Consider the following 26,935-nt stretch of genomic DNA (forward strand, 5'->3'; position numbering starts at 1 on the left):
TGAAGACTTACTTGGCATGGAACTATGAAGACTTACTTGGCATGGAACTATGAAGACTTACTTGGCATGGAACTATGAAGACTTACTTGGCATGGAACTATGAAGACTTACTTGGCATGGAACTAAGAAGACTTACTTGGCATGGAACTATGAAACAAGCAGCGTGACTCGTAAACACGGCATGAAGCAGAGTGGAGGTCAAGTGGCCAGGCTGACTTCCTGGCAACTTTCGCTTTAAATGATAGACATGATTAGTGACAGGTGTGTGACTTGAGGACAATACGCTGCATGACTCCTTGTATCGCACATGATATCACACACATGTAAACACACTTCATGACTGCTTATATCGCACATGATATCACACACAAGTCAATACGCTGCATGACCCCTTGTATCGCACATGATGTCACACACAAGTAAACACGCTGCAGGACTGCTTGTATCGCACATGATATCACACACAAGTCAACACGCTGCAGGACTCCTTGTATCGCACATAATATCACACAAGTAAACACGCTGCAGGATTGCTTGTATCACACATGATATCACACACAAGTCAATACGCTGCATGACCCCTTGTATCGCACATGATATCACACAAGTGAACACGCTGCAGGACTGCTTGTATCGCATATGATATCACACACAAGTCAACACGCTGCAGGATTGCTTGTATCGCACATGATATCACACACAAGTCAATACGCTGCAGGATTGCTTGTATCACACATGATATCACACACAAGTAAAGACGCTGCAGGACTGCTTGTATCGCACATGATATCACACAAGTAAACACGCAGCAGGACTGCTTGTATCACACATGATATCACACACAAGTCAACACGCTGCAGGATTGCTTGTATCGCACATGATATCACACACAATTTAACACGCTGCAGGACTGCTTGTATCGCACATGATATCACACACAAGTAAACACTCTGCAGGACTGCTTGTATCGCACATGATATCACACACATGTAAACACGCTGCAGGATTGCTTGTATCGCACATGATATCACACACATGTAAACACGCTGCAGGATTGCTTGTATCGCACATGATATCACACACATGTAAACACACTTCATGACTGCTTATATCGCACATGATATCACACACAAGTCAATACGCTGCATGACCCCTTGTATCGCACATGATATCACACACATGTAAACACGCTTCATGACTGCTTATATCGCACATGATATCACACACAAGTCAATACGCTGCATGACCCCTTGTATCGCACATGATATCACACACAAGTAAACACGCTGCAGGACTGCTTGTATCGCACATGATATCACACACAAGTCAACACGCTGCAGGACTCCTTGTATCGCACATAATATCACACAAGTAAACACGCTGCAGGATTGCTTGTATCACACATGATATCACACACAAGTCAATACGCTGCATGACCCCTTGTATCGCACATGATATCACACAAGTGAACACGCTGCAGGACTGCTTGTATCGCATATGATATCACACACAAGTCAACACGCTGCAGGATTGCTTGTATCGCACATGATATCACACACAAGTCAATACGCTGCAGGATTGCTTGTATCACACATGATATCACACACAAGTAAAGACGCTGCAGGACTGCTTGTATCGCACATGATATCACACACAAGTAAACACGCAGCAGGACTGCTTGTATCACACATGATATCACACACAAGTCAACACGCTGCAGGATTGCTTGTATCGCACATGATATCACACACAATTTAACACGCTGCAGGACTGCTTGTATCGCACATGATATCACACACAAGTAAACACTCTGCAGGACTGCTTGTATCGCACATGATATCACACACATGTAAACACGCTGCAGGACTGCTTGTATCGCACATGATATCACACACATGTAAACACGCTGCAGGATTGCTTGTATCGCACATGATATCACACACATGTAAACACGCTTCATGACTGCTTGTATTGCACATGATATCACACACAAGTCAATACGCTGCATGACTGCTTGTATCACACATGATATCACACACAAGTAAACACGCTGCAGGATTGCTTGTATCGCACATGATATCACACACAAGTCAACACGCTGCAGGACTGCTTGTATCGCATATGATATCACACACAAGTCAACACGCTGCAGGATTGCTTGTATCGCACATGATATCACACACAAGTCAACACGCTGCATGACTGCTTGTATCGCACATGATATCACACACAAGTCAACACGCTGCAGGACTGCTTGTATCGCACATGATATCACACACAAGTAAACACGTTGCAGGACTGCTTGTATCGCACATATGATCTCACATGAGTAAACATGCTGCAGGACTTTTTGTATCGCACAAAATATCACACACAAGTCAACACGCTGGAGGACTACTTGTATCGCACATGATATCACACACATGTAAACACGCTTCATGACTGCTTGTATCGCACTTGATATCACACACAAGTCAACACGCTGCATGAATGCTTGTATCACACATGATATCACACACAAGTCAACACGCTGCATGACTGCTTGTATCGCACATGATATCACACAAGTAAACACGCAGCAGGACTGCTTGTATCACACATGATATCACACACAAGTCAACACACTGCATGACTGCTTGTATCGCACATGATATCACACACGAGTAAACACACTGCATGACTGCTTGTATCGCACATGATATCACACACGAGTAAACACACTGCATGACTGCTTGTATCGTACATGATATCACACACAAGTAAACACGCTGCAGGACTACTTGTATCGCACATGATATCACACACATGTAAACACGCTGCAGGATTGCTTGTATCGCACATGATATCACACACAAGTCAACACACTGCAGGACTGCTTGTATCGCACATGCTATCACACACAAGTAAACACGCTGCAGTACTTCTTGTATCGCACTTGATATCACACACAAGTAAACACGTTGCAGGACTGTTTTTATCGCACATATGATCTCACATGAGTAAACATGCTGCAGGACTTTTTGTATCGCACATGATATCACACACAAGTCAACACACCGAAGGACTTCTTGTATCGCCCATGATATCACACATGTAAACTTGCTTCATGACTGCTTGTATCGCACTTGATATCACACACAAGTAAACACGCTTCAGGACTGCTTGTATCACACATGATATCACACACAAGTAAACACGCTTCAGGACTGCTTGTATCGCACATGATATCACACAAGTAAACACCTTGCAGGACTGCTTGTATCGCATATGATATCACACACAAGTCAACACGCTGCAGGACTGCTTGTATCGCACATGATATCAGACATTTTACATGCAAGCACACATCATCTGATACCTCGATGCCAAGAGAGTGGATCAGACGTTTACTTTGAGTCCGATAGTGACACAGGATAACGATACCTCCGAAGCAGACATAATGCAACGTAGTTCTGCAGCGCGTGAGACAGAAGTGAACATTGTGATGAGTGCGGTTTCCATGGCAACACGTGCATCGCGCTAAAAGTAGGACTGGAAGATTTGGATAAATGGAACAGAATTTGGGTCAAACTGAACTCCGAGCGCGTGTCTTGTTTTGATGGTCTGACTCCCGTCGGGCGGCGTGGATTAGAAACCGCGACCACGTCTGTGCCGCGTCGCCGCAGAAACGATGACATCATCAGGCAGATTGCAGCGATAAGACCGTTGGCGCGATGCAACCTGACATCTTCACCTGGCTGCCAAGACACCTTCTGCACTAATCACCAAGTCAGTGCTTCTGTGTCGATTCAGTCCTCCTTTTGCTGCCAAACGGGAGTCGCTATTATGGGATGTACACAACGGTGCAATAGGAATAAAAAGCCTGATCCTGTCTGAAGTGAACACGGGAAGAACATCACCACCGCCCTCGTTTAAAGATAATTGTAGCCTTCGGTGTATTTGTCACTTTCTTCTATTATCTTCCATCAGCATGATGCGTTAATGCTGGAAACTAATGAAAGTGTAAGTCACCACTCCCACCTCCTCTTCCTCCCTCCCCTGTTCTTGTGTAGGCTCTTACTGTATCTGTGCCCGGATCTACAAACCCTGTTTCCATTTGAGAAATTGTGTTAGATGTAAATATAAACGGAATACAATAATTAGCTAATCATTTTCAACCCATATTCAGTTGAATATGCTACAAAGTCAACATATTTGATGTTCAAACTGACGAACACTTTTTTTGTGTGCAAATAATCTTTTGAATTTGATGCCAGCAACACATGACAAAGAAGGTGGGAAAGGTAGCAAAAAATACTGATAAAGTTGAGGAATCGCTCATCAAACACTTATTTGGAACATCCCACAGGTGTGCAGGCTAATTGGGAACAGGTGGGTGCCATGATTGAGTATAAAAACAGCTTCCCAGTCTTTCACAAGAAAGGATGGGGCGAGGTACACCCCTTTGTCCACAACTGCGTGAGCAAATAGTCAAACAGTTTAAGAACAACCTTTCTCAAAGTGCAATTGCGAGAAATTTAGGGATTTCAACATCTACGCTCCATAATATCATCAAAAGGTTCAGAGAATGTGGAGAAATCACTCCACGTAAGCGGCATGGCCGGAATTACCGTGACCTTTCATCCCTCAGACACACTGTATCAAAAACCGACATCAATCTCTAAAGGATATCACCACATGGGCTCAGGAACACTCCAGAAAACCACTGTCACTAAATACAGTTGGTCGCTACATCTGTAAGTGCAAGTTAAAGCTCTACTATGCAAAGCGAAAGCCATTTATCAACAACATCCAGAAATGCCGCCGGCTTCTCTAGGCCCGAGATCATCTAAGATGGACTGATGCAAAGTGGAAAAGTGTTTTGTGGTCTGACGAGTCCACATTTCAAATTGTTTTTGGAAATATTCGACATCGTGTTATCCGGACCAAAGGGGAAGCGGACCATCCAGACTGCTATTGATGCCAAGTGTAAAAGCCAGCATGTGTGATGGTATGGGGGTGCATTAGTGGCCAAGGCATGGGTAACTTACACATCTGTGAAGGCACCATTAATGCTGAAAGGTACATACAGCTTTTGGAACAACATATGCTGCCATCTTAGCACCATCTTTTTCATGGACGCCCCTGCTTATTTCAGCAAGACAATGCCAAGCCACATTCAGCACGTGTTACAACAGCGTGACTTGGTAAAAAAAAAGAGTGCGGGTACATTCTTGGCCCGTCTGCAGTCCAGAAAATGTGTGGCGCTATATGAAGCGTAAAATATGACAGCGGAGACCCCGGACTGTTGAACATTTGAAGCTCTACATAAAACAAGAATGGGAAAGAATTCCACTTTCAAAGCTTCAACAATTAGTTTCCTCAGTTCCCAAACGTTTATTGAGTGTTGTTAAAAGAAAAGGTGATGTAACACAGTGGTGAACATGCCCTTTCCCAACTACTTTGGCACATGTTGTAGCCATGAAATTCTAAAGTTAATTATTATTTGCAAAAAAAAAAAGTTTTTATGAGTTTGAACATCAAATATGTTGTCTTTGTAGCATATTCAACTGAATATGGCTTGAAAAGGATTTGCAAATCATTGTATTCTGTTTATATTTACATCTAACACAATTTCCCAACTCATATGGAAACGGGGTTTGTACATCCATGGTAAACCCTGCGTACACACACACACACGTCCGTCGTAGCAGAATTAATGTAGAAGTTACACACACACACACACACACACACACACACACACACACACACACACACACACACGAGACAAGAACAACCTTGTCAACAGCACACATACAATACGCAACACAAGGACATGGACGCTACATTTCATTGTTGATGTCTCAAGAAAGATAGAAATACAAGAACACACACAAAAACCCTGACTTTGGAGCAATGTTCACAGACTCTAATATTTGGCTCTCTATTAGATGCAATGGTTTTCCATATTGGGAGCCTTGTTTATGTCCTAACTTATTCACACCTCCTCATATGGAAACTACCTTTCATTGTTGATGTCTCATGAAGGGTAAAAATACAAGAACACACGAAAAAAATCCTGACTTTGGAGCAATGTTCACGGACTCTAGTATTTGGCTTTCTATTAGATGCAATGGTTGTCCGCATTGGGAGCATGATTTCAGTCCTAAATTGTTCACACCTCCTCATATGGAAGCTACCTTTCCTTGTTAATGTCTCAAGAAGGGTAAAAATACAAGAACACATGAAAAAAATCCTGACTTTTGAGCAATGTTCACGGACTCTAGTATTTGGCTTTCTATTAGATGCAATGGTTTTCAATATTGGGACCTTGGTTTATGTCCTAACTTGTTCACACCTCCTCATATGGAAACTACAATTCCTTGTTAATGTCTCAAGAAGGGTAGGAATACAAAAGCACACACAAAAATCCTGACTTTGGAGCAATGTTTACAGACTTCAGTATTTGGCTTTCTATTAGATGCAATGGTTTTCCATATTTGGAGCCTGGTTTATGTCCTAACTTGTTCACACCTCCTCATATGGAAGCTACCTTTCCCTGTTGATGTCTCATGAAGGGTAAAAATACAAGAACACACACAAAAATCCTGACTTTGGAGCAATATTCACAGATTCTAGTATTTGTCTCTCGATCAAATATGTTGTCTTTGTAGCATATTCAACTGAATATGGCTTGAAAAGGATTTGCAAATCATTGTATTCTGTTTATATTTACATCTAACACAATTTCCCAACTCATATGGAAACGGGGTTTGTACATCCATGGTAAACCCTGCGTACACACACACACACGTCCGTCGTTGCAGAATTAATGTATAAGTTACACACACACGCGCGCACACACACACACACACACACACACACACACACACACACGAGACGAGAACAACCTTGTCAACAGCCCACATACAATACGCAACACAAGGTGGAAAAAAAGTATTGTTCCAAGAGGTTTTCGGAGGTACAAAGTAATACATAAGAAATAGGGGGCATCTGAGGAGAGCGAATAGGCCCATCAATAACAGCACGAGAGGCGGGACCTCCCATCCCATCACTCAGGGCCCTTCACCAGCACACAACATGTTCATATATCAAACCGAGTTAGTCATTTATTCTTTTAAAAAGGGATTCACAATTACTGTTATAATGACAAAAATGATTGATGACCGCACTTGGAAAAATTCACCAGGATACTGCTCATTTCCCGATCCTAAATGCTAACATGAATACCGGTCCTATTGGGCACCCATTCATGTAAAATCCAACGGTGCCAATCTTACGGGTACATGGGTTGTGCCAGGTTCAAACACTGACGACATCTATTAAACAAGACAAGAAGCAAGGAATCAAACAGAGACGGAATTCAATTTGGCTCAATGAGGAGAAACGTGTAGACACTGTACCTATGTAAAGTGTCGTCGCACGCTCTGACGAAATCAATCAATCAATCAATGTTTACTTATATAGCCCTAAATCACTAGTGTCTCAAAGGGCTGCACAAACCACTACGACATCCTCGGTAGGCCCACATAAGGGCAAGGAAAACTCACACCCAGTGGGACGTCGGTGACAATGATGACTATGAGAACCTTGGAGAGGAGGAAAGCAATGGATGTCGAGCGGGTCTAACATGATACTGTGAAAGTTCAATCCATAATGGATCCAACACAGTCGCGAGAGTCCAGTCCAAAGCGGATCCAACACAGCAGCGAGAGTCCCGTCCACAGCGGAGCCAGAAGGAAACCATCCCAAGCGGAGGCGGATCAGCAGCGCAGAGATGTCCCCAGCCGATACACAGGCAAGCAGTACATGGCCACCGGAACGGACCGGACTGCCTCCACAAGGGAGAGTGGGACATAGGAGAAAAAGAAAAGAAGCGGCAGATCAACTGGTCTAAAAAGGGAGTCTATTTAAAGGCTAGAGTATACAAATGAGTTTTAAGGTGAGACTTAAATGCTTCTACTGAGGTGGCATCTCGAACTGTTACCGGGAGGGCATTCCAGAGTACTGGAGCCCGAAATGAAAACGCTCTATAGCCCGCAGACTTTTTTTGGGCTTTGGGAATCACTAATAAGCCGGAGTCCTTTGAAGGCAGATTTCTTGCCGGGACATATGGTACAATACAATCGGCAAGATAGGATGGAGCTAGACCGTGTAGTATTTTATACGTAAGTAGTAAAACCTTAAAGTCACATCTTAAGTGCACAGGAAGCCAGTGCAGGTGAGCTAGTATAGGTATATATGTATGTATATATGTATATAAAGGTGTATACAGTATAGGTATATATGTATGTATATATGTATATAAAGGTATATACAGTATAGGTATATATGTATGTATATATGTATATAAAGGTATATACAGTATAGGTATATATGTATATAAAGGTATATACAGTATAGGTATATATGTATGTATATATATATATAAAGGTATATACAGTATAGGTATATATATATGTATATATATATATAAAGGTATATACAGTATAGGTATATATGTATGTATATATATATATAAAGGTATATACAGTATAGGTATATATGTATGTATATATGTATATAAAGGTATATACAGTATAGGCGTAATATGATCAAACTTTCTTGTTCTTGTCAAAAGTCTAGCAGCCGCATTTTGTACCAACTGTAATCTTTTAATGCTAGACATGGGGAGACCCGAAAATAATACGTTACAGTAATCGAGGCGAGACGTAACAAACGCATGGATAATGATCTCAGCGTCTTTAGTGGACAGAATGGAGCGAATTTTAGCGATATTACGGAGATGAAAGAAGGCCGTTTTAGTAACGCTTTTAATGTGTGACTCAAAGGAGAGAGCTGGGTGGAAGATAATACCCAGATTCTTTACCGTGTCGCCTTGTTTAAATGTTTGGTTGTCAAATGTTAGAGTTGTATTATTAAATAGAGGTCGGTGTCTAGCAGGACCGATAATCAGCATTTCCGTTTTTTTGGCGTTGAGTTGCAAAAAGTTAGCGGAGAGATTGTACACCTCCTCTATTATTTGGACGTTCCCTGATTATATGGCAACAGCTGTTTCTAAGGGGGGAGGGGGTCGTAAACAGCCGTCGCCCTTGTCGCAAAACAGTTCAAAGAAAAGGTGCCTGGAGGGGAGTCAGACCCTGATTCCTCTCGCTTTGTAGATCCCGGGTCAAGACAGACAGACAGCAGCTTTATTGTTGTCCATTCTTAACATGTACAAGACACATAAGAACTGACAGTCCCACTAAGAGCAGACGTACGTTACAAGGGGACAAGACGGGACCCCCATGTGGAGGAGCAGCAGCTTTTCTTTGAGCTCCTTCCAGTTGACAGAGCTTCTCGCCCTATCTCTAAGGGAGAGTCCCGCCAGGAAACTCATTTGGGCCGCTTGTACCCGTGATCTTGTCCTTTCGGTCGTAACCCAAAGCTCATGGGAACGTAGAACGACCGGTAAATTGAGAGCTTTGCCTTCCGGCTCAGCTCCTTCTTCACCACAACGGATCGATACAGCGTCCGCATTACTGAAGACGCCGCAACTCCCTCCACCGCGGAAAACATTTGCCAAAAACAAAATCACACTAAAAGCGGGGTGTATGAAAACCAAGGCAGCACTTTATTCTAACACCTATAATTTAACATTTAACTGCAGACAGGTGTGTGTTCCACAAATGCAAATAACTAGCCGGGTGTGAAAAAACTTTGGCATCAACAGCTGTGATGACATAATTATCGTTGACTCCACAAAATGACATAACATGAGTTGTCCGCATGTTAACACCAATCTTTATTTAACTCAAAGTGTTCAGTTTGTGTGTTTTTACACTTCTTCCCAAAACATGTCCTTTAAACCAGGGGTGTCCAAAGTGCGGCCCGCAGGTCATTTTTTAACGGCGCCAGAGCACATTTTAAAAATACGATTGAAAACATTTTAAAACGTAAAAAGTGATATAAAGGAGCAAACGGGTGAAATGTAACAGGAAAATGTTGCAATGTTTACTCTAATAACACAAAGCTGAAAATAATAATGAATCAAAATCAATGTCATTATGAATTATTGACCTATTCGAGGCTTCGATTACGTGACGTTAAATTTTCCACTTTGAGATATTTTTTGGGGAAAATGTTGCATATTTTGTGTTTGACACATAAAAGAATGTGCTGTTTTTTTAAAGAAGGGCCTAAAATTAACAAAAAAGAAACAAACAACAATACAACTTATAATTGACGGATAGATCTGAAGTTGATCTCGAGATTATTGTGTTAAAAGTAAACAGTAAAAAAATGTATATTTTTTAACACTTTAGTGAGTTGGACCAGGGGTGCCCACACTTTTTCTGCAGGCGAGCTACTTTTCAATTGACCAACTCGAGGGGATCTACCTCATTTATATATATCATTTATATTTATTTATTTATGAAAGAGACATTTTTGTAAACAAGTTAAATGTGTTTAATGATAATACAAGCATGTGTAACACATATAGATGTCTTTCTTTCACAAAGACAAGAATATAAGTTGGTGTATTACCTGATTCTGATGACTTGCATTGATTGGAATCAGACAGTAATGATGATAACGCCCACATTTTCAAATGGAGGAGAAAAAAAGTTGTCCTTTCTGTACAATACCACATGAAAGTGGTTGGTTTTTGGCATCTAATTCATCCAGCTTCCATACACTTGACAAGAAAAACATTGGCGGCAAATTCCGTAGCTTGCTTGATTGACATTCACGGCACCCGAGGGTCTTGTGAGATGACGCTGGCTGCTGCCAGTTCATTATTATGAAAAAATGACAGAGAGGAAGGCGAGAAACACTTTTTATTTCAACAGACTTTCGCGCCGTCCCTTCCGTCAAAACTCTAAAGGCCGACTGCATATTTCCTATCTTCACAATAAAAGCCCTGCTTCATGCTGCCTGCGCTAACAAAATAAGAGTCTCGGAAAACTGGCGTGCACAAGTGATGTGCACGCCAGCTTTCTGAGGGATCGCTTGTGCACGCCAGTTTTGCGAGACTCTGTATTTAGTTAGCGCAGGCAGCATGAAGCAGGGCTTTTATTGTGAAGATAGGAAATGTGCAGTCGGCCTTTAGAGTTTTGACGGAAGGTACGGCGCGAGAGTCTGTTGAAATAAAAAGTGTTTCTGGCCTTCCTCTCGGTCATATTTTCATAATAATGATCTTGCAGCAGCCAGCGTCATCTCACAAGACCCTCCGGTACCGTGAATGTCATTTAAGTGACGTCTTGGTGAAGATTGATGATCACTCATATTTAGGTCTATTTTTTTTTAAAAGCCTGGCTGGAGATCGACTGACACACCCCCCGCGGTCGACTGGTAGCTCGCGTTCGACGTAATGGGCACCCCTGAGTTGGACCCTTTTGGATCCCCAATAATTTTAGTGTGATTTGTTTTTAAGTGTCATTGCTCAAAAAATAATAATGAATTAAAATCAATGGTGTTATGAGTTATTGACCTTTTTAATGCTCCAATTATTATATAATCTCAAATATTCCACTTAAAAAAATTATTGGGTGAAAATATTGCATATTTTGTGATTTTTCCATTAAAAAAAAAAAAAAAAAAAAAAAAATTGTGACAAAAAGAGCATACAACTTTAATCTTTAAAATCATTATATTGACAGATAGACCTAATGTTGATCTAGACATTTAAAACTTGAATAATAATAAAAATAATAATACTGAATAATGAAACCCTTTGGGGTCCCTGGGATCAGGCCTGAGTGGATATATTTTCTATACATATATTGTATTGTTTTTAAAAATAAAAAATATAAAAATGGCCCCCGCTTGCTTTGATTTTTCAGTGTGCGGCCCTCAGTTTGGACACCCCTGCTTTATACATTAAATGGATAAAGGAAGATAAAGAAGCCACAGATATCAAGACAAGAAAGCTCCTCACCATGCACGGAGGGTTCCACCCCAAGTCCAGCACCCTGAGGCTATACACCAAGCAGAAAGAGGAAGACCGAGGGCTAGTGAGCGTCGAGGCCACAATCCAGGATGAAACATCGAAAATTGGAGAATACATCGAAAAAATGGCCCTGAAGGACGAACTGCTAAGTGAAGGTCTCAGGCAGCAGAATCCTGATGAAAGTGCAGAGGAAGAGGAGCAGACAACCTGGACGGACAAGCCCCTACATGGCATGTACCACCGCCAGAAACAGGAAGTGGCTGATATCAAGAAATCCTACCAGTGGTTGGAAAATGCAGGATTGGTAGACTGCACTTAGGTACTAATCATGGCAGCACAAGAACAGGCCATCAGCACAGGAGCCAGGATCGACCAGAGTAGATCAGACCCAAGATGCAGACTGTGCAAAGAAGCCCCTGAGTCAGTCCAGCACATGGTAGCAGGCAGTAAGATGCTAGCTGGATCAGCTTACATGGAGAGGAACAACCAAGTGGCTGGGAAAGGATGCAGGAACATCTGCAACCAGTACGGAATAGGAGTACCCAAATCCCAATGGGCCATACCACAGAAGGTGGCTGAGAACAACAGAGCCAAGGTTCTGTGGGACTTCAGCTTCCAGACTGACAAACAGCTTTAAGCTAACCAACCGGACATAGTTGTCATAAATCTAGATGTGGCAATCCCAGCTGACGCCAACATCAGGAAGAAGGAAGAAGTACCAAGGGTTGAAAGAGCAGCTGGACGGTCAAGACTACTGTGGTCCCCGTGGTACTGGGGGCAATCGGAGCAGTAACCCCCAAACAGGGAGAGTGGCTGCAAAAGATCCCAGGAACAACATCTGCAGCCTCGGTCCAGAAGAGCACCCTCAAACTCCAAGGCCTCTGGAAGAAGACCCGAGCTTGAGGTTTACACAGATACCCCCCCACCGGGGTGAGAAGGAGATTTTTTTAAATAAATATAAATACATAAATATTATATATAGAACAGTGGTTCTTAACCTTGTTGGAGGTACCGAACCCCACCAGTCTCATTTGCGCATTCACCGAACCCGTCTTTAGTGAAAAATAAAATGTTTTTTTTCTCCAATTCAAGATAAAGTTATATGTTTGTTTTTTTACTGGTGCAGGTAGGTAGGTCTTTATTGTCGTTGCAACAAGTACAACGAAATGTTTGTTTACAGCACAAACCCGTTCAAGATTAGACAAACAAACAGTGTAGAGGGTTACAGAACAGGAACGCTGATGGGTCGCCACGAGGCGCCCCGTGAAAGACGGGAAAAGGTAAAACACTGGGGAAGAAGATGAGTAAAATAAATACAATCTAGACTGGGCTCCTAAGGGGGGCCTAGTCTGGAGTGGGGAAAAAACCTCCGTGCGATGCACACATAAACCCGTTACGTTTAATCACGACTGGAAGGCGACTGCTGCTTTGAAGCGCTGCCATCCGACCATCACCCCGAGGGGAAAAAGCGGTGTTGAAGGCGTGGGGTGGGGGGGGGGGGTGTATGCCCAATTGTCTTGGGTGTGATGATGCAATGTTTTTAGACTGAAGCCGATCTGCAAAAGTTCGACTCCAGGTGTCGTTGAGGAGGGAGGGAGGTCAAAAGCGTCTATCATTGAGGTGTCATCGGGGGTGTTTTCGGAACAGCCTGGTCCTGTTTCCACAACGTCAAGGCCGCTCGAGGTAGTCAAATCGTAGATTAGTCTTTTTTTCCGCGAGCAGACAAAATTAACCTTGCATGAACATCATCTTGTTCAAAGAACAAAACCAACACAGTGCATGAACTCACAACAAATTAGAGGGAACATTGTTTGGGGGTATCCATAATACGGCGATAGGGAAAAGTTTTTATTTACACGATGAGTCGGGTGTGTCTTCAACGTCGCCGAGCACCTGAGGCAGACTCACCGAAACCTTGGGGTTCGATCGAACCCATGTTAAGAACCACTGATATAGAATTAGTAGTTTGGTACGAATGAGGGTGTCTGTAGACCATGTCGGAGGTCTTACCTTCAGTGTTTATGGCAGAAACGTAGCTCCAGTTGTATCTCCTGACTATGTGTGTACAGTATAAATAACGTATGTATATGTGTATAAATACATACTATATAAAGAATTTGTAGTTTTATACGAATGGGGGGTGGGGGTGTGTGCGTGTAAGCCCAATTGTCTTGGGTGTGATGATGCAATGTTTTTAGACTGAGGCCGATCCGCAAAAGTTCGACTCAAGGTGTCGTTGAGGAGGGAGGGAGGTCAAAAGCGTCTATCATTGAGGTGTCATCAGGGGTGTTTTCGGAACAGCCTGGTCCTGTTTCCACAGCGTCAAGGCCGCTCGAGGTAGTCAAATCATAGATTTGTCTTTTTTTGCGCGAGCAGACAAAATTAACCGTGCATGAACATCATCTTGTTCAAAGAACAAAACCAACACAGTGCATGAACTCACAACAAATTAGAGGGAACATTGTTTGGGGGTATCCACAATACGGCGATAGGGAAAAGTTTTTATTTACATGATGAGTCGGGTGTGTCTTGAACTCCGCCGAGCCCCTGAGGCAGACTCACCGAAACCTTGGGGTTCGATCGAACCCAGGTTAAGAACCACTGATATATAATTAGTAGTTTGGTACGAATGAGGGTGTCGGTAGACCGTGTCGGAGTATCCTACCTTCAGTGTTTATGGCAGAAACGTAGCTCCAGTTGTATCTCTTGACTATGTGTGTACAGTATAAATAACGTATGTATATGTGTATAAATATATACTATATAAAGAATTAGTAGTTTCGTACGAATGGGGGGTGGGGCTGTGTGCGTGTATGCCCAATTGTCTCGGGTGTGATGATGCAATGTTTTTAGACTGAGGCCGATCTGCAAAAGTTCGACTCCAGCTGTCGTTGAGGAGGGAGGGAGGTCAAAAGCGTCTATCATTGAGGTGTCATCGGGGGGGTTTTCGGAACAGCCTGGTCCTGTTTCCACAGCGTCAAGGCCGCTCGAGGTAGTCAAATCATAGATTTGTCTTTTTTTGCGCGAGCAGACAAAATTAACCGTGCATGAACATCATCTTGTTCAAAGAACAAAACCAACACAGTACATAAACTCACAACAAATTAGAGGGAACATTGTTTGGGGGTATCCATAATACGGCGATAGGGAAAAGTTTTTATTTACACGATGAGTCGGGTGCGTCTTCAACGTCGCCGAGCCCCTGAGGCAGACTCACCGAACCCTTGGGGTTTGATCGAACCCATTTTAAGAACCACTGATATAGAATTAGTAGTTTGGTACGAATGAAGGTGTCTGTAGACCATGTCGGAGGTCTTACCTTCAGTGTTTATAGCAGAAATGTAGCTCCCGTTGTATCTCTTGACTATGTGTACACAGTATAAATAACGTAGGTATATGTGTATAAATACATACTATATAAAGAATTAGTAGTTTTGTACGAATGGGGGTTGGGGGTGTGTGCATGTATGCCCAATTGTCTTGGGTGTGATGATGCAATGTTTTTAGACTGAGGCCGATCCGCAAAAGTTCAACTCCAGGTGTCGTTGAGGAGGGAGGGAGGTCAAAAGCGTCTATCATTGAGGTGTCATCAGGGGTGTTTTCGGAACAGCCTGGTCCTGTTTCCACAGCGTCAAGGCCGCTCGAGGGAGTCAAGTCGTAAATTAGTTTGTTTTCCGCGAGTAGACAAAATGAACCATGCATGAACATCATCTTGTTCAAAGAACAAAACCAACACAATGCATGAACTCACAACAAATTAGAGATGGAAATTTAGAGGGAACATTGTTTGGGGGTATCCATAATACGGCGATAGGGAAAAGTTTTTATTCACACGATGAGTCGGGTGTGTCTTGAACTCCACCAAGCCCCTGAGGCAGACTGACCGAAACCTTGGGGTTCGATCGAACCCATGTTAAGAACCACTGATATAGAATTAGTAGTTTGGTACGAATGAGGGTGTCTGTAGACCATGTCGGAGTATCCTACCTTCAGTGTTTATGGCAGAAACGTAGCTCCAGTTGTATCTCTTGACTATGTGTGTACAGTATAAATAACATATGTATATGTGTATAAATATAAAGAATTAGTAGTTTTGTACGAATGGGGGGTGTGTGTGTGTACGCCCAATTGTTTTGGGTGTGATGATGCAATGTTTTTAGACTGAGGCCTATCCGCAAAAGTTCAACTCCAGGTGTCGTTGAGGAGGGAGGGAGGTCAAAAGCGTCTATCATTGAGGTGTCATCAGGGGTGTTTTCGGAACAGCCTGGTCCTGTTTCCACAGCGTCAAGGGCGCTCGAGGTAGTCAAATCATAGATTTGTCTTTTTTTGCGCGAGCAGACAAAATTAACCGTGCATGAACATCATCTTGTTCAAAGAACAAAACCGACACAGTGCATGAACTCACAACAAATTAGAGATGGAAAATTAGAGGGAACATTGTTTGGGGGTATCCATAATACGGCGATAGGGAAAAGTTTTTATTTACACGATGAGTCGGGTGTGTCTTGAACTCCGCCGAGCCCCTGAGGCAGACTCACCGAACCCTTGGGGTTTGATCGAACCCATTTTAAGAACCACCGATATAGAATTAGTAGTTTGGTACGAATGAAGGTGTCTGTAGACCATGTCGGAGGTCTTACCTTCAGTGTTTATAGCAGAAATGTAGCTCCAGTTGTATCTCTTGACTATGTGTGTACAGTATAAATAACGTATGTATATGTGTATAAATACATACTATATAAAGAATTAGTAGTTTTGTACGAATGGGGGTTGGGGGTGTGTGCGTGTATGCCCAATTGTCTTGGGTGTGATGATGCAATGTTTTTAGACTGAGGCCGATCTGCAAAAGTTCGACTCCAGGTGTCGTTGAGGAGGGAGGGAGGTCAAAAGCGTCTATCATTGAGGTGTCATCAGGGGTGTTTTCGGAACAGCCTGGTCCTGTTTCCACAGCGTCAAGGCCGCTCGAGGTAGTCAAATCATAGATTTGTCTTTTTTTGCGCGAGCAGACAAAATTAACCGTGCATGAACATCATCTTGTTCAAAGAACAAAACCGACACAGTGCATGAACTCACAACAAATTAGAGGGAACATTGTTTGGGGGGGGTCTGTAGACCGTGTCGGAGTATCCTACCTTCAGTGTTTATGGCAGAAACGTAGCTCCAGTTGTATCTCTTGACTATGTCCACCATGGCTCTTGCCTGCTGGGCGTCTGATGGCACTACCCGCATGAAGTACTTGAACAGGCTCTGAAACGGTCAGTAAAACATGGGTTTAATATCGCAGATCGACCAATTATCGGCGTTCCATATTTGGAATTTTGACGTACATCGTTAACTATAACAGAACTACTTGTGCATATACAACATATACACCAATGATTCCAATGTTTAGCATTTAAAAATATATTTATATATAATTAGTGAAGCAGGTAAGTACAAACGGCTGCAATGTAAGATGTAGGAAAAAGTGAAGCGCTTTGAATACTTTCCAGACTTTTCCTGCAAATGAACACTGGCTTTAAATATCTTTTATCGACCTCCTGGACTACTAATAATCGGTATCGGTGGATCCCTGGTAAATACGTCCAGGTGTTCTCACCTTATCGCTAAGATCCATGCTGGTGGCGGAGTAGGCAATCTGTGGTATGTTGAACAGCTGCAGCAGGTTCTGGACCTGGATGGCCACTGAGCTGGATCCTGGCCCAATTAAACCCACAATGGGTTTCTTCCCTCGCATGGGCGTGGCAGAGGGGTCGGCGCACTTCATCGAGGCGCCTCCTCCCCCGCCTCCCCAGGGGCTTCCGGCGCCCCACTCCTCCGCCTCGTCGGAAGACACCAGCGAGTCCCGGATGAACTCGATGCTCTGCTCCAGGGCCACGGCCGAGTGCCAGCAGGAGTCGCGGATCTCACAGCCGAGGCTGATGTTGGGGAGGATGTGAGGGTCCGCGTTGATCCGGTCCAGCGTGTGCATCATGGCCTCCACCCGCTGGATGCCGTACTGCTCTCGGACGGCGCCGCATTTGCGTTCGTGGACCTGGACAGACGTGGATTCGGACACTAATCAGTATCAGACCATTCTTGTGGGGGGAAAAGTCGCCTACTGCATTTCCTTGAATTGCCGCCGGGACGCTAATTAATTTAAAACCTCTTCTCACTCCGGCGTTTACCACCATGTGGTGATATCCTTTACAGAGTGATGTCAGTTTTTGATACAGTGCCGTCTGAGGGATCGAAAGTCATGGTCATTCAATGTTGGTTTCCGGCCATGCCGCTTACGTGGAGTGATTTCTCCAGATTCTCTGAACCTTTTGATGATATTATAGACCAGGGGTAGGGAACCTATGGCTCCAGAGCCAGATGTGGCTCTTTTGATGACTGCATCTGGCTCTCGGATAAATCTGAGCTGACATTGCTTAACATGATAAGTAATGAATAATTGTAATAAGTGTTCAAAAATAATGTTCAAAACATAAAACATTCTCATGCATTTTTAGTCCATCCATCCGTTTACCACCGCACCTGTTCAAGAAGTTGCGTTAAGAAGTTATTTATTTATTAAAGGTTAGGGTGGGGCTTGTCTTCCTGGGGGTTCTTCAGACCACCAAGCACCGACATGAGAGCCCGTTTCAGGGTTGTTTTATTTCCAGCAATTGTGTTTTTCTCTTTCGTTCTCGTTCTCGCTCGCGCTCTGGCTCCAGCCCCAACCCCGTCCCTCCCCCTGGCTGCTGCTTATAACAGAGCGACAGGTGATTAGATAAGGCTCAGGTGGGCCGTCTACGCAGCTCTCGCTGATTTCGAGGCCGGTCCTGGCAAACCCCAGTTCGCTGCAGGCCCGCGGGCCACGCCCCCCTCTACAGTTAGCTTCAGAATAGCAATGTTATTACAAAGAATAAGACCTATTATACTCTAGAAATGTTGGTCTTACTTAAAAATGCACGCGTTTAGTTGTGTTCAGTGTTAATAAAAAATGTTACATGGCTCTTATGGAAATACCCCTGTTATAGAGCGTAGATGTTGAAATCCCTACATTTCTAGCACTTGCACTTTGAGAAAGGTTGTTCTTAAACTGTTTGACTATTTGCTCACGCAGTTGTGGACAAAGGGGTGTACCTCGCCCCATCCTTTCTTGTGAAACATTTTTTGGGAAGCGGTTTTTATACCCAATCATGGCACCCACCTGTTCCCAATAAGCCTGCACACCTGGGGGATGTTCCAAATAAGTGTTTGATGAGCATTCCTCAACTTGTTTGAACATCAAATATGTTGTCTTTGTTGCATATTCAGCTGAATATGAAGATTCAAAAGGACGACACTGCAACTCACCAATAAAACACACTCAGATCTTCTGTTTCCAGCCGACACTACATAAGAAAATAATGTAAAATTAAAGCTGCAAGCAGCGTTGGTCGGGTCCGCCTTTGGCCGCTGCCAAGCCCTGGTCTAAGTCAGACCTACATATAAGTCTTTGTTTCATGTCTCTACGACAGTCCTAACAGAAGTTACATGCAGTTTTGTCTGGGTTTTTTCCTAGGGGGCGCTAGACCGCAATTTTGATTTTTAGGGTTTGGTTTTTTATTAGATGGCAATTTTCGCCAGTCCTGATGTGTGTGTAAAATTTGGTGAGTTTTGAAGCATGTTAAGGGGGTGAAATTACAGATCGGCGTTTCTGGATGTTGTTGATAAATGGCTTTTGCTTTGCATTGTAAAGCTTTAACTTGCACTTTGAAGCATTTTAAGGGGGTCAAATTACAGCTCAAAGGGGCAAAAATGACATATTTTAGGAAAATCTGCGCAGGGGTTCTTTAAAGGCGCGTAAAATCCAAACCGGAAAAGTAATCAAAACTCTTTCAATAACTTTTAATCAGAAGGGTTCAAACTCTCTCCTGTGCGAGTTTGAAGCCGAAACGACAAACGCGCTCAGAGGAGATAATGTTTGAAAAAAGGTGACGGGTATTTACAAAACTTTTATTTTGAAGGGGTAAATTTTAACTTCCTGTTGATTTTTGCTGAAGGATGTCAATTATTAAAATGTAGGTCTAAGTCAGACCTACATAGAAGTTTTCGTTTCATGTCTCTCCGACATTCCTACTAGAAGTTACAAGCAATTTTGTCTGTGTTATCTTCCTAGGAGCAGTTTTTTCTGTGTTTTATTCAAAAATTGCGCTAGAGCGCATTTTTTAATTTTGGGGTTTGTTTTTTTCATTAGATCGCAATTTTTGCCAGACCTGATGTGTGTGCCAAGTTTGGTGAGTTTTGAAGCATTTTAAGGGGGTCAAATTACAGCTCAAAGAGGCAAAAATAGCATTTTTTGCAAAAATTTTGATTTGAGTGAGTTTTTGCAAAATCTTTGTTGATTTTTGCCCGAGAAGATACAATTATGACATCTAGGTCTAAGTCAGCCCTATATAGAGGTTTTTGTTTCATGTCTCTACGACATTCCTAACGGAATTTACAAGCAGTCTGTTTTTTGTTTCTTCCTAGGGGGGGCTAGAGCGCATTTTTGATTTTTAGGGTTTGGTTTTTTTTACTAGATGGCAATATTTGGAAACTGTGGATGTGGTGTCCTCGGGAACAAAGAGGAAAATAACAATCCGGATTGTTATAGGCGCAAAGTGTAAAAGCCAGCATGTATGATGGTATGGGGGTGCATTAGTGCCCAAGGCATGGGTAACTTACACTTCTGTGAAGGCACCATTAATGCTGAAAGGTACATAGAGCTTTTGGAGCAACATATGTTGTCATCCAAGCAACTTTATCATGGACGCCCCTGCTTATTTCAGCAAGACAATGCCAAGCCACGTGTTACAACAGCGTTGCTTCGTAGTAAAATAATCCGGGTACTTTCCCGGCCCGCCTGCAGTCCAGACCTGTCTCCCATGGAAAATTATGAAGCGTAAAATAGGACAGCGGACTGTTGAAGGACTGAAGCTCTACAGAAAACAAGAATGGGAAAGAATTCCACTTTCAAATCTTCAACAATTAGTTTCCTCAGTTCCCAAACGTTTATTGAGTGTTGTTAAAAGAAAAGGTGATGTAACACAGTGGTGAACATGCCCTTTCCCAACTACTTTGGCACGTGTTGCAGCCATGAAATTCTAAGTTAATTATTATTTGCAAAAAAAAATGATGTTTATGAGTTTGAACATCAAATATGTTGTCTTTGTAGCATATTCAACTGAATATGGCTTGAAAAGGATTTGCAAATCATTGTATTCTGTTTATATTTACACTAGGGACGCACCGAAATGAAAATTTGTGGCCGAAGGCCGAATACCGAATAATGAATGCAGTTTTTCACAATTTTTTTAATATTGCATAAATAGCCTAGAATAAATATTTAGACATGTTTTTCAAATAAAGTAATTTTTTTATTGAATATTGACATTTTTTTAATATTCCAGTAGCCTTTGCTTTTCAAAAAAAAGCACAAAGTTTTTTATTTATATTAGGCCTTCAAACAAAACATGCATTCCAAAAAAAAATAAATAAAGTGCATTAAAGTGGATAAACCCACAACAAATGAATTATTGTCCTTTTGGCAAAAGTCTGCTTAGCCACAGTAGATATGCTAATAATGTAAACAGAAGGCTCAAGTAAATCTCAATTAAGTGTGTGCTTGTAACCTCATACACTTATACAGGTACACAACATATGTGCTTGTAACCTCATACACTTATACAGGTACACAACATATGTGCTTGTAACCTCATACACTTATACAGGTACACAACATATGTGCTTGTAACCTCATACACTTATACAGGTACACAACATATGTGCTTGTAACCTCATACACTTATACAGGTACACAACATATGTGCTTGTAACCTCATACACTTATACAGGTACACAACATATGTGCTTGTAACCTCATACACTTATACAGGTACACAACATATGTGCTTGTAACCTCATACACTTATACAGGTACACAACATATGTGCTTGTAACCTCATACACTTATACAGGTACACAACATATGTGCTTATAACCTCATACACTTATACAGGTACACAACATATGTGCTTGTAACCTCATACACTTATACAGGTACACAACATATGTGCTTGTAACCTCATACACTTATACAGGTACACAACATATGTGCATGTAACCTCATACACTTATACAGGTACACAACATATGTGCTTGTAACCTCATACACTTATACAGGTACACAACATATGTGCTTGTAACCTCATACACTTATACAGGTACACAACATATGTGCTTGTAACCTCATACACTTATACAGGTACACAACATATGTGCTTGTAACCTCATACACTTATACAGGTACACAACATATCCCAACGTCACCGCACGTTGGTTGATTGCGTCACCGCGTCAAAAAATTGCGTCACACGCCACTATTCGGCCTTGTTTTTAACTCATTCCACCGAAGGCCGAATGTGGCTTTTTTTTGCCATATTCGGCCGAATATATTCGGTTACCGATTAATCGGTGCATCCCTAGTTTACATCTCACACCATTTCCCAACTCATATGGAAATGGCGTTTGTATGTTTGAAATAAAAATGTTTGCATTTTATATATTTCTCTAATGGAGCTTACTTTCAACGTTTCATAAAAATTCATAAAAGTGTCATAAAAGTGAAAATATCAAACTTCCTGTTGATTTTTGCTAAAGTATGTTAATTATTAAAATGTAGGTCTAAGTGAGACCTACATAGTGTTTTTTGTTTCATGTGTCTCTGACATTCCTACCGGAAGTTACAAGCAGTTTTGTCTGTGTTTTCTTCCTAGGAGCAGTTTGTCCGTGTTGTATTCCTAGGGGGTCGGTAGAGCGCAATTTTGAGTTTTGAGGTTAGGTTTTTTCATCAGATCGCAATTTTTGCCAGACCTGATGTGTGTGTCAAGTTTGGTGAGTTTAGAAGCATTTTAAGGGGGTCAAATAACAGCTCAAAGAGGCAGAAATGACATTTTTTAGGAGACTTTGCACAGGGGTTCTTTGAAGGCGCGTAAAATCAAAACTTGAGAACTTATCAAAACATTGTTGGATAGTTTCAATCAAAAGGGTTCAATCTCTCTCCTGTGTGAGTTTGAAGCCAAAACAACAAACGCACTCAGAGGAGATAATGTTTGAAGAAAGGTGACCGGTTTTTACAAAACTTTTGTTTTGAAGGGGGGATTGCAAACTTCCTGTTGATTTTTGTTGGGGGTTGTCAATCTATGAAATGTAGGTGTAAGCGAGACCTACATAAATGTTTTTGTTTCATGTCTCTCCGACATTCTTACCGGAAGTTACAAGCAGTTTTGTCTGCGTTTTCTTCCTAGGAGCAGTTTTTTCAGTGTTTTATTCAAAAATAGCGCTAGAGCGCAATTTTTAGTTTTGGGGTTTGTTTTTTTCATTAGATCGCAATATTCGCCAGTCCTTATGTGTGCGCCAAGTTTGGTGACTTTTGAAGCATTTTAAAGGGGTCAAATTACAGCGCAAAGAGACAGAAATTACATTTTTTAGGAGACTTTGCACAGGGGTTCTTTGAAGGCGCGTAAAATCAAAACTTGAGAACTTATCAAAACATTGTTGGATAGTTTCAATCAAAAGGGTTCAATCTCTCTTCTGTGTGAGTTTGAAGCCAAAACAACAAACGCACTCAGAGGAGATAATGTTTGAAGAAAGGTGACCGGTTTTTACAAAACTTTTGTTTTGAAGGGAGGATTGCAAACTTCCTGTTGATTTTTAAGAGACGACCCACCTTGTCTGCAGGAGGCTGATGGTGCACAGAGAACAGAGCTCCAATGATGATGTCCCCAGGGATGTGGGCCACCACTCGCCGTTCATTGGACTGGGCGGAGTCACTTTGCTCGGGGGCCATCCAGACGGAAATGAGAAGAAGCCACAGCATCATCTTGCTCGGTGTAGTGAGGCGACGACGTGGTAAAAACCGGCTCTCACAGGTTCCTACTTGTCCTGGAAACGGTTTTGCTGGCCATAGCAAAAGTGTTGTTGTTTTTTTTGCTATGCTATCTTGTTTGAACTCATCCCTCTCTTCAAGTCGTCAGATTTGCACATTCTCTCTCTCTCCGAGTCTTCGGATTTCAACGTGGGCCAAAGAGAGACAGAGCGGGAAATGTAACAGGAGCTCTTGGCTGAGTCTCAGCAGCTGATGAGAGTCCAGGCTGCACTTGTTAAAAGGCGGCGATGGTGTCCGGAGTAGGTGTTGACAGACAGACATGTTCACATCATCCTGAGAGCGAGAAGGGAAACAAGTGTCAGACCTCAAACACATCAGCAGCGGGCTGACCATGGAACTCATTCATAAATTACAGCTCAAAGAGGCAAAAATAGCATTTTTTGCAAAAATTTTGATTTGAATGGGTTTTTGCAAAATTTTTGCCCTAGAAGATACAATTATGAAATCTAGGTCTAAGTCAGCCCTATATAGAGGTTTTTGTTTCATGTCTCTACGACATTCCTAACAGAAGTTACAAGCAGTCTGTTTTTTGTTTCTTCCTAGGGGGCGCTAGAGCGCATTTTTGATTTTTAGGGTTTGTTTTTTTTATTAGATGGCAATTTTTGCCAGTTCTGATGAGTGTGTGAAATTTGGTGAGTTTTGAAGCATGTTCAGGGGGTCAAATTACAGTTCAAAGAGGCAGCGGGATAATAATAAAGAATAATAAAGCTGCAAGCAGCGTTGGTCGGGTCCGCCTTTGGCTGCTGCCCCCGAGACCCACGGCCGGATAAGCGTTAGAAGACGCCTTGGAGCCACTATTTTGAGATTCTAATGCATTGTGAAAGTAATGCAGTTGTTGTATTGAAGTGAAAATATCAAACTTCCTGTTGATTTTTGCTAAAGTATGTTGATTATTAAAATGTAGGTCTAAGTGAGACCTACATAGTGTTTTTTGTTTCATGTCTCTCTGACATTCCTACCGGAAGTTACAAGCAGTTTTGTCTGTGTTTTCTTCCTAGGAGCAGTTTGTCCTAGTTGTATTCCTAGGGGGGCGGTAGAGCGCAATTTTGAGTTTTGAGGTTAGGTTTTTTCATCAGATCGCAATTTTTGCCAGACCTGATGCGTGTGTCAAGTTTGGTGAGTTTAGAAGCATTTTAAGGGGGTCAAATAACAGCTCAAAGAGGCAGAAATTAAATTTTTTAGGAGACTTTGCACAGGGGTTCTTTGAAGGCGCGTAAAATCAAAACTTGAGAACTTATCAAAACATTGTTGGATAGTTTCAATCAAAAGGGTTCAATCTCTCTTCTGTGCGAGTTTGAAGCCAAAACAACAAACGCACTCAGAGGAGATAATGTTTGAAGAAAGGTGACCGGTTTTTACAAAACTTTTGTTTTGAAGGGGGGATTGCAAACTTCCTGTTGATTTTTGTTGGGGGTTGTCAATCTATGAAATGTAGGTGTAAGCGAGACCTACATAAATGTTTTTGTTTCATGTCTTTCCGACATTCTTACCGGAAGTTACAAGCAGTTTTGTCTGTGTTTTCTTCCTAGGAGCAGTTTGTCCGTGTTGTATTCCTAGGGGGTCGGTAGAGCGCAATTTTGAGTTTTGAGGTTAGGTTTTTTTCATCAGATCGCAATTTTTGCCAGACCTGATGTGTGTGTCAAGTTTGGTGAGTTTAGAAGCATTTTAAGGGGGTCAAATAACAGCTCAAAGAGGCAAAAATGAAATTTTTTAGGAGACTTTGCACAGGGGTTCTTTGAAGGCGCGTAAAATCAAAACCTGAGAACTTATCAAAACTCTGTTCTATACTTTTAATCAGAAGGGTTCAATCTCTCTCCTGTGCGAATTTGAAGCCAAAACAACAAACACACTCAGAGGAGATAATGTTTGAAGAAAGGTGACCGGTTTTTACAAAACTTTTGTTTTGAAGGGAGGATGGCAAACTTCCTGTTGATTTTTGTTGGGGGTTGTCAATCTATGAAATGTAGGTCTAAGCGAGACCTACATAGAGGTTTTTGTTTCATGTCTCTCCGACATTCTTACCGGAAGTTACAAGCAGTTTTGTCTGCGTTTTCTTCCTAGGAGCAGTTTTTTCAGTGTTTTATTCAAAAATAGCGCTAGAGCGCAATTTTTTAGTTTTGGGGTTTGTTTTTTTCATTAGTTCGCAATATTCGCCAGTCCTTATGTGTGCGCCAAGTTTGGTGACTTTTGAAGCATTTTAAGGGGGTCAAATTACAGCGCAAAGAGGAAAAAATTGCATTTTTTGCGAAAATTTTATTTTGAAGGTGTTTTTGCCAACTTCCTGTAGATTTTTGCTGAAAGAAGTGAGTGTATGAAAGTTGGGTCTAAGTCAGACCTACATAGGAGTTTTTGTTTCATGTCGCTATGACATTCCTAACAGAAGTTACATGCAGTTTTGTCTGTAATTTTTTCCTAGGGGGCGCTAGAGCGCAATTTTCCTTTTGGGGGATTGGTTGCTTAATATGTTGGGAAGGTTTGCTATACCGACGTGTGTGTCAAATTTGGTGAGTTTTGAAGCATGTTAAGGGGGTCAAATTACAGCGCGTAGGTGCGGAATAATAATAAAACACAGCAGTTTCAATAAGGTCCTTGGACCATGGCAAAGGACTCCACAGGAGTCCTTTGCCATGGGCCAAGGACCCTAATAATAATAAAACACAGCAGTTTCAATAGGGTCCTTGGCCCATGGTCCAAGGACCCTAATAATACATCTCTCATGTTACACGATCTAAACCAGGGGTCCCAAAACTTTTTGACTCGGGGGCCGCATTGGGTCACACTCAGGCATGGAGACAAACACTTGTGAAAGAATGAGTGATTTCCAGCGTGGAACTGTCAAAGGATGCCACCTGTGCAACAAATCCAGTCGTGATAAGTCCTCGCTCCTAAATATTCCAAAGTCAACTTTATTATAAGAAAAGTGAAGAGTTTGGGAACAACAGCAACTCAGATTCCAAGTGGTCGCCCACGCAAACTGACAGAGAGGAGTCAGCGGATGCTGAAGTGTTTAGTGTCAAGACTTTCTGCACAGTCAGTTGCTAGAGAGCTCCAAACTTCATGTGACC

At 42.2% G+C, this 26,935-nt stretch overlaps 1 protein-coding gene across 1 annotated transcript in view; it reads right to left on the reverse strand.

The window, feature by feature from the left end:
* The window catches only part of grm5b (glutamate receptor, metabotropic 5b), a 179,813-nt gene that overhangs the window by 112,670 nt on the left and 40,208 nt on the right, over nucleotides 1-26,935 (reverse strand). Inside the window, exons 2-4 of the mRNA XM_061919272.1 lie at nucleotides 23,652-24,143; nucleotides 17,532-17,966; nucleotides 17,065-17,179 (exon numbers count right to left, since the gene is read on the reverse strand). Of these exons, the coding sequence (XP_061775256.1) occupies nucleotides 17,065-17,179; nucleotides 17,532-17,966; nucleotides 23,652-23,804 (703 nt within the window). The 5' untranslated portion in view covers nucleotides 23,805-24,143. The remainder of the gene's footprint in view (nucleotides 1-17,064; nucleotides 17,180-17,531; nucleotides 17,967-23,651; nucleotides 24,144-26,935) is intronic.

This window comes from Nerophis ophidion, linkage group LG13, assembly GCF_033978795.1.
Source record: "Nerophis ophidion isolate RoL-2023_Sa linkage group LG13, RoL_Noph_v1.0, whole genome shotgun sequence".
NCBI lineage: Eukaryota > Metazoa > Chordata > Actinopteri > Syngnathiformes > Syngnathidae > Nerophis > Nerophis ophidion.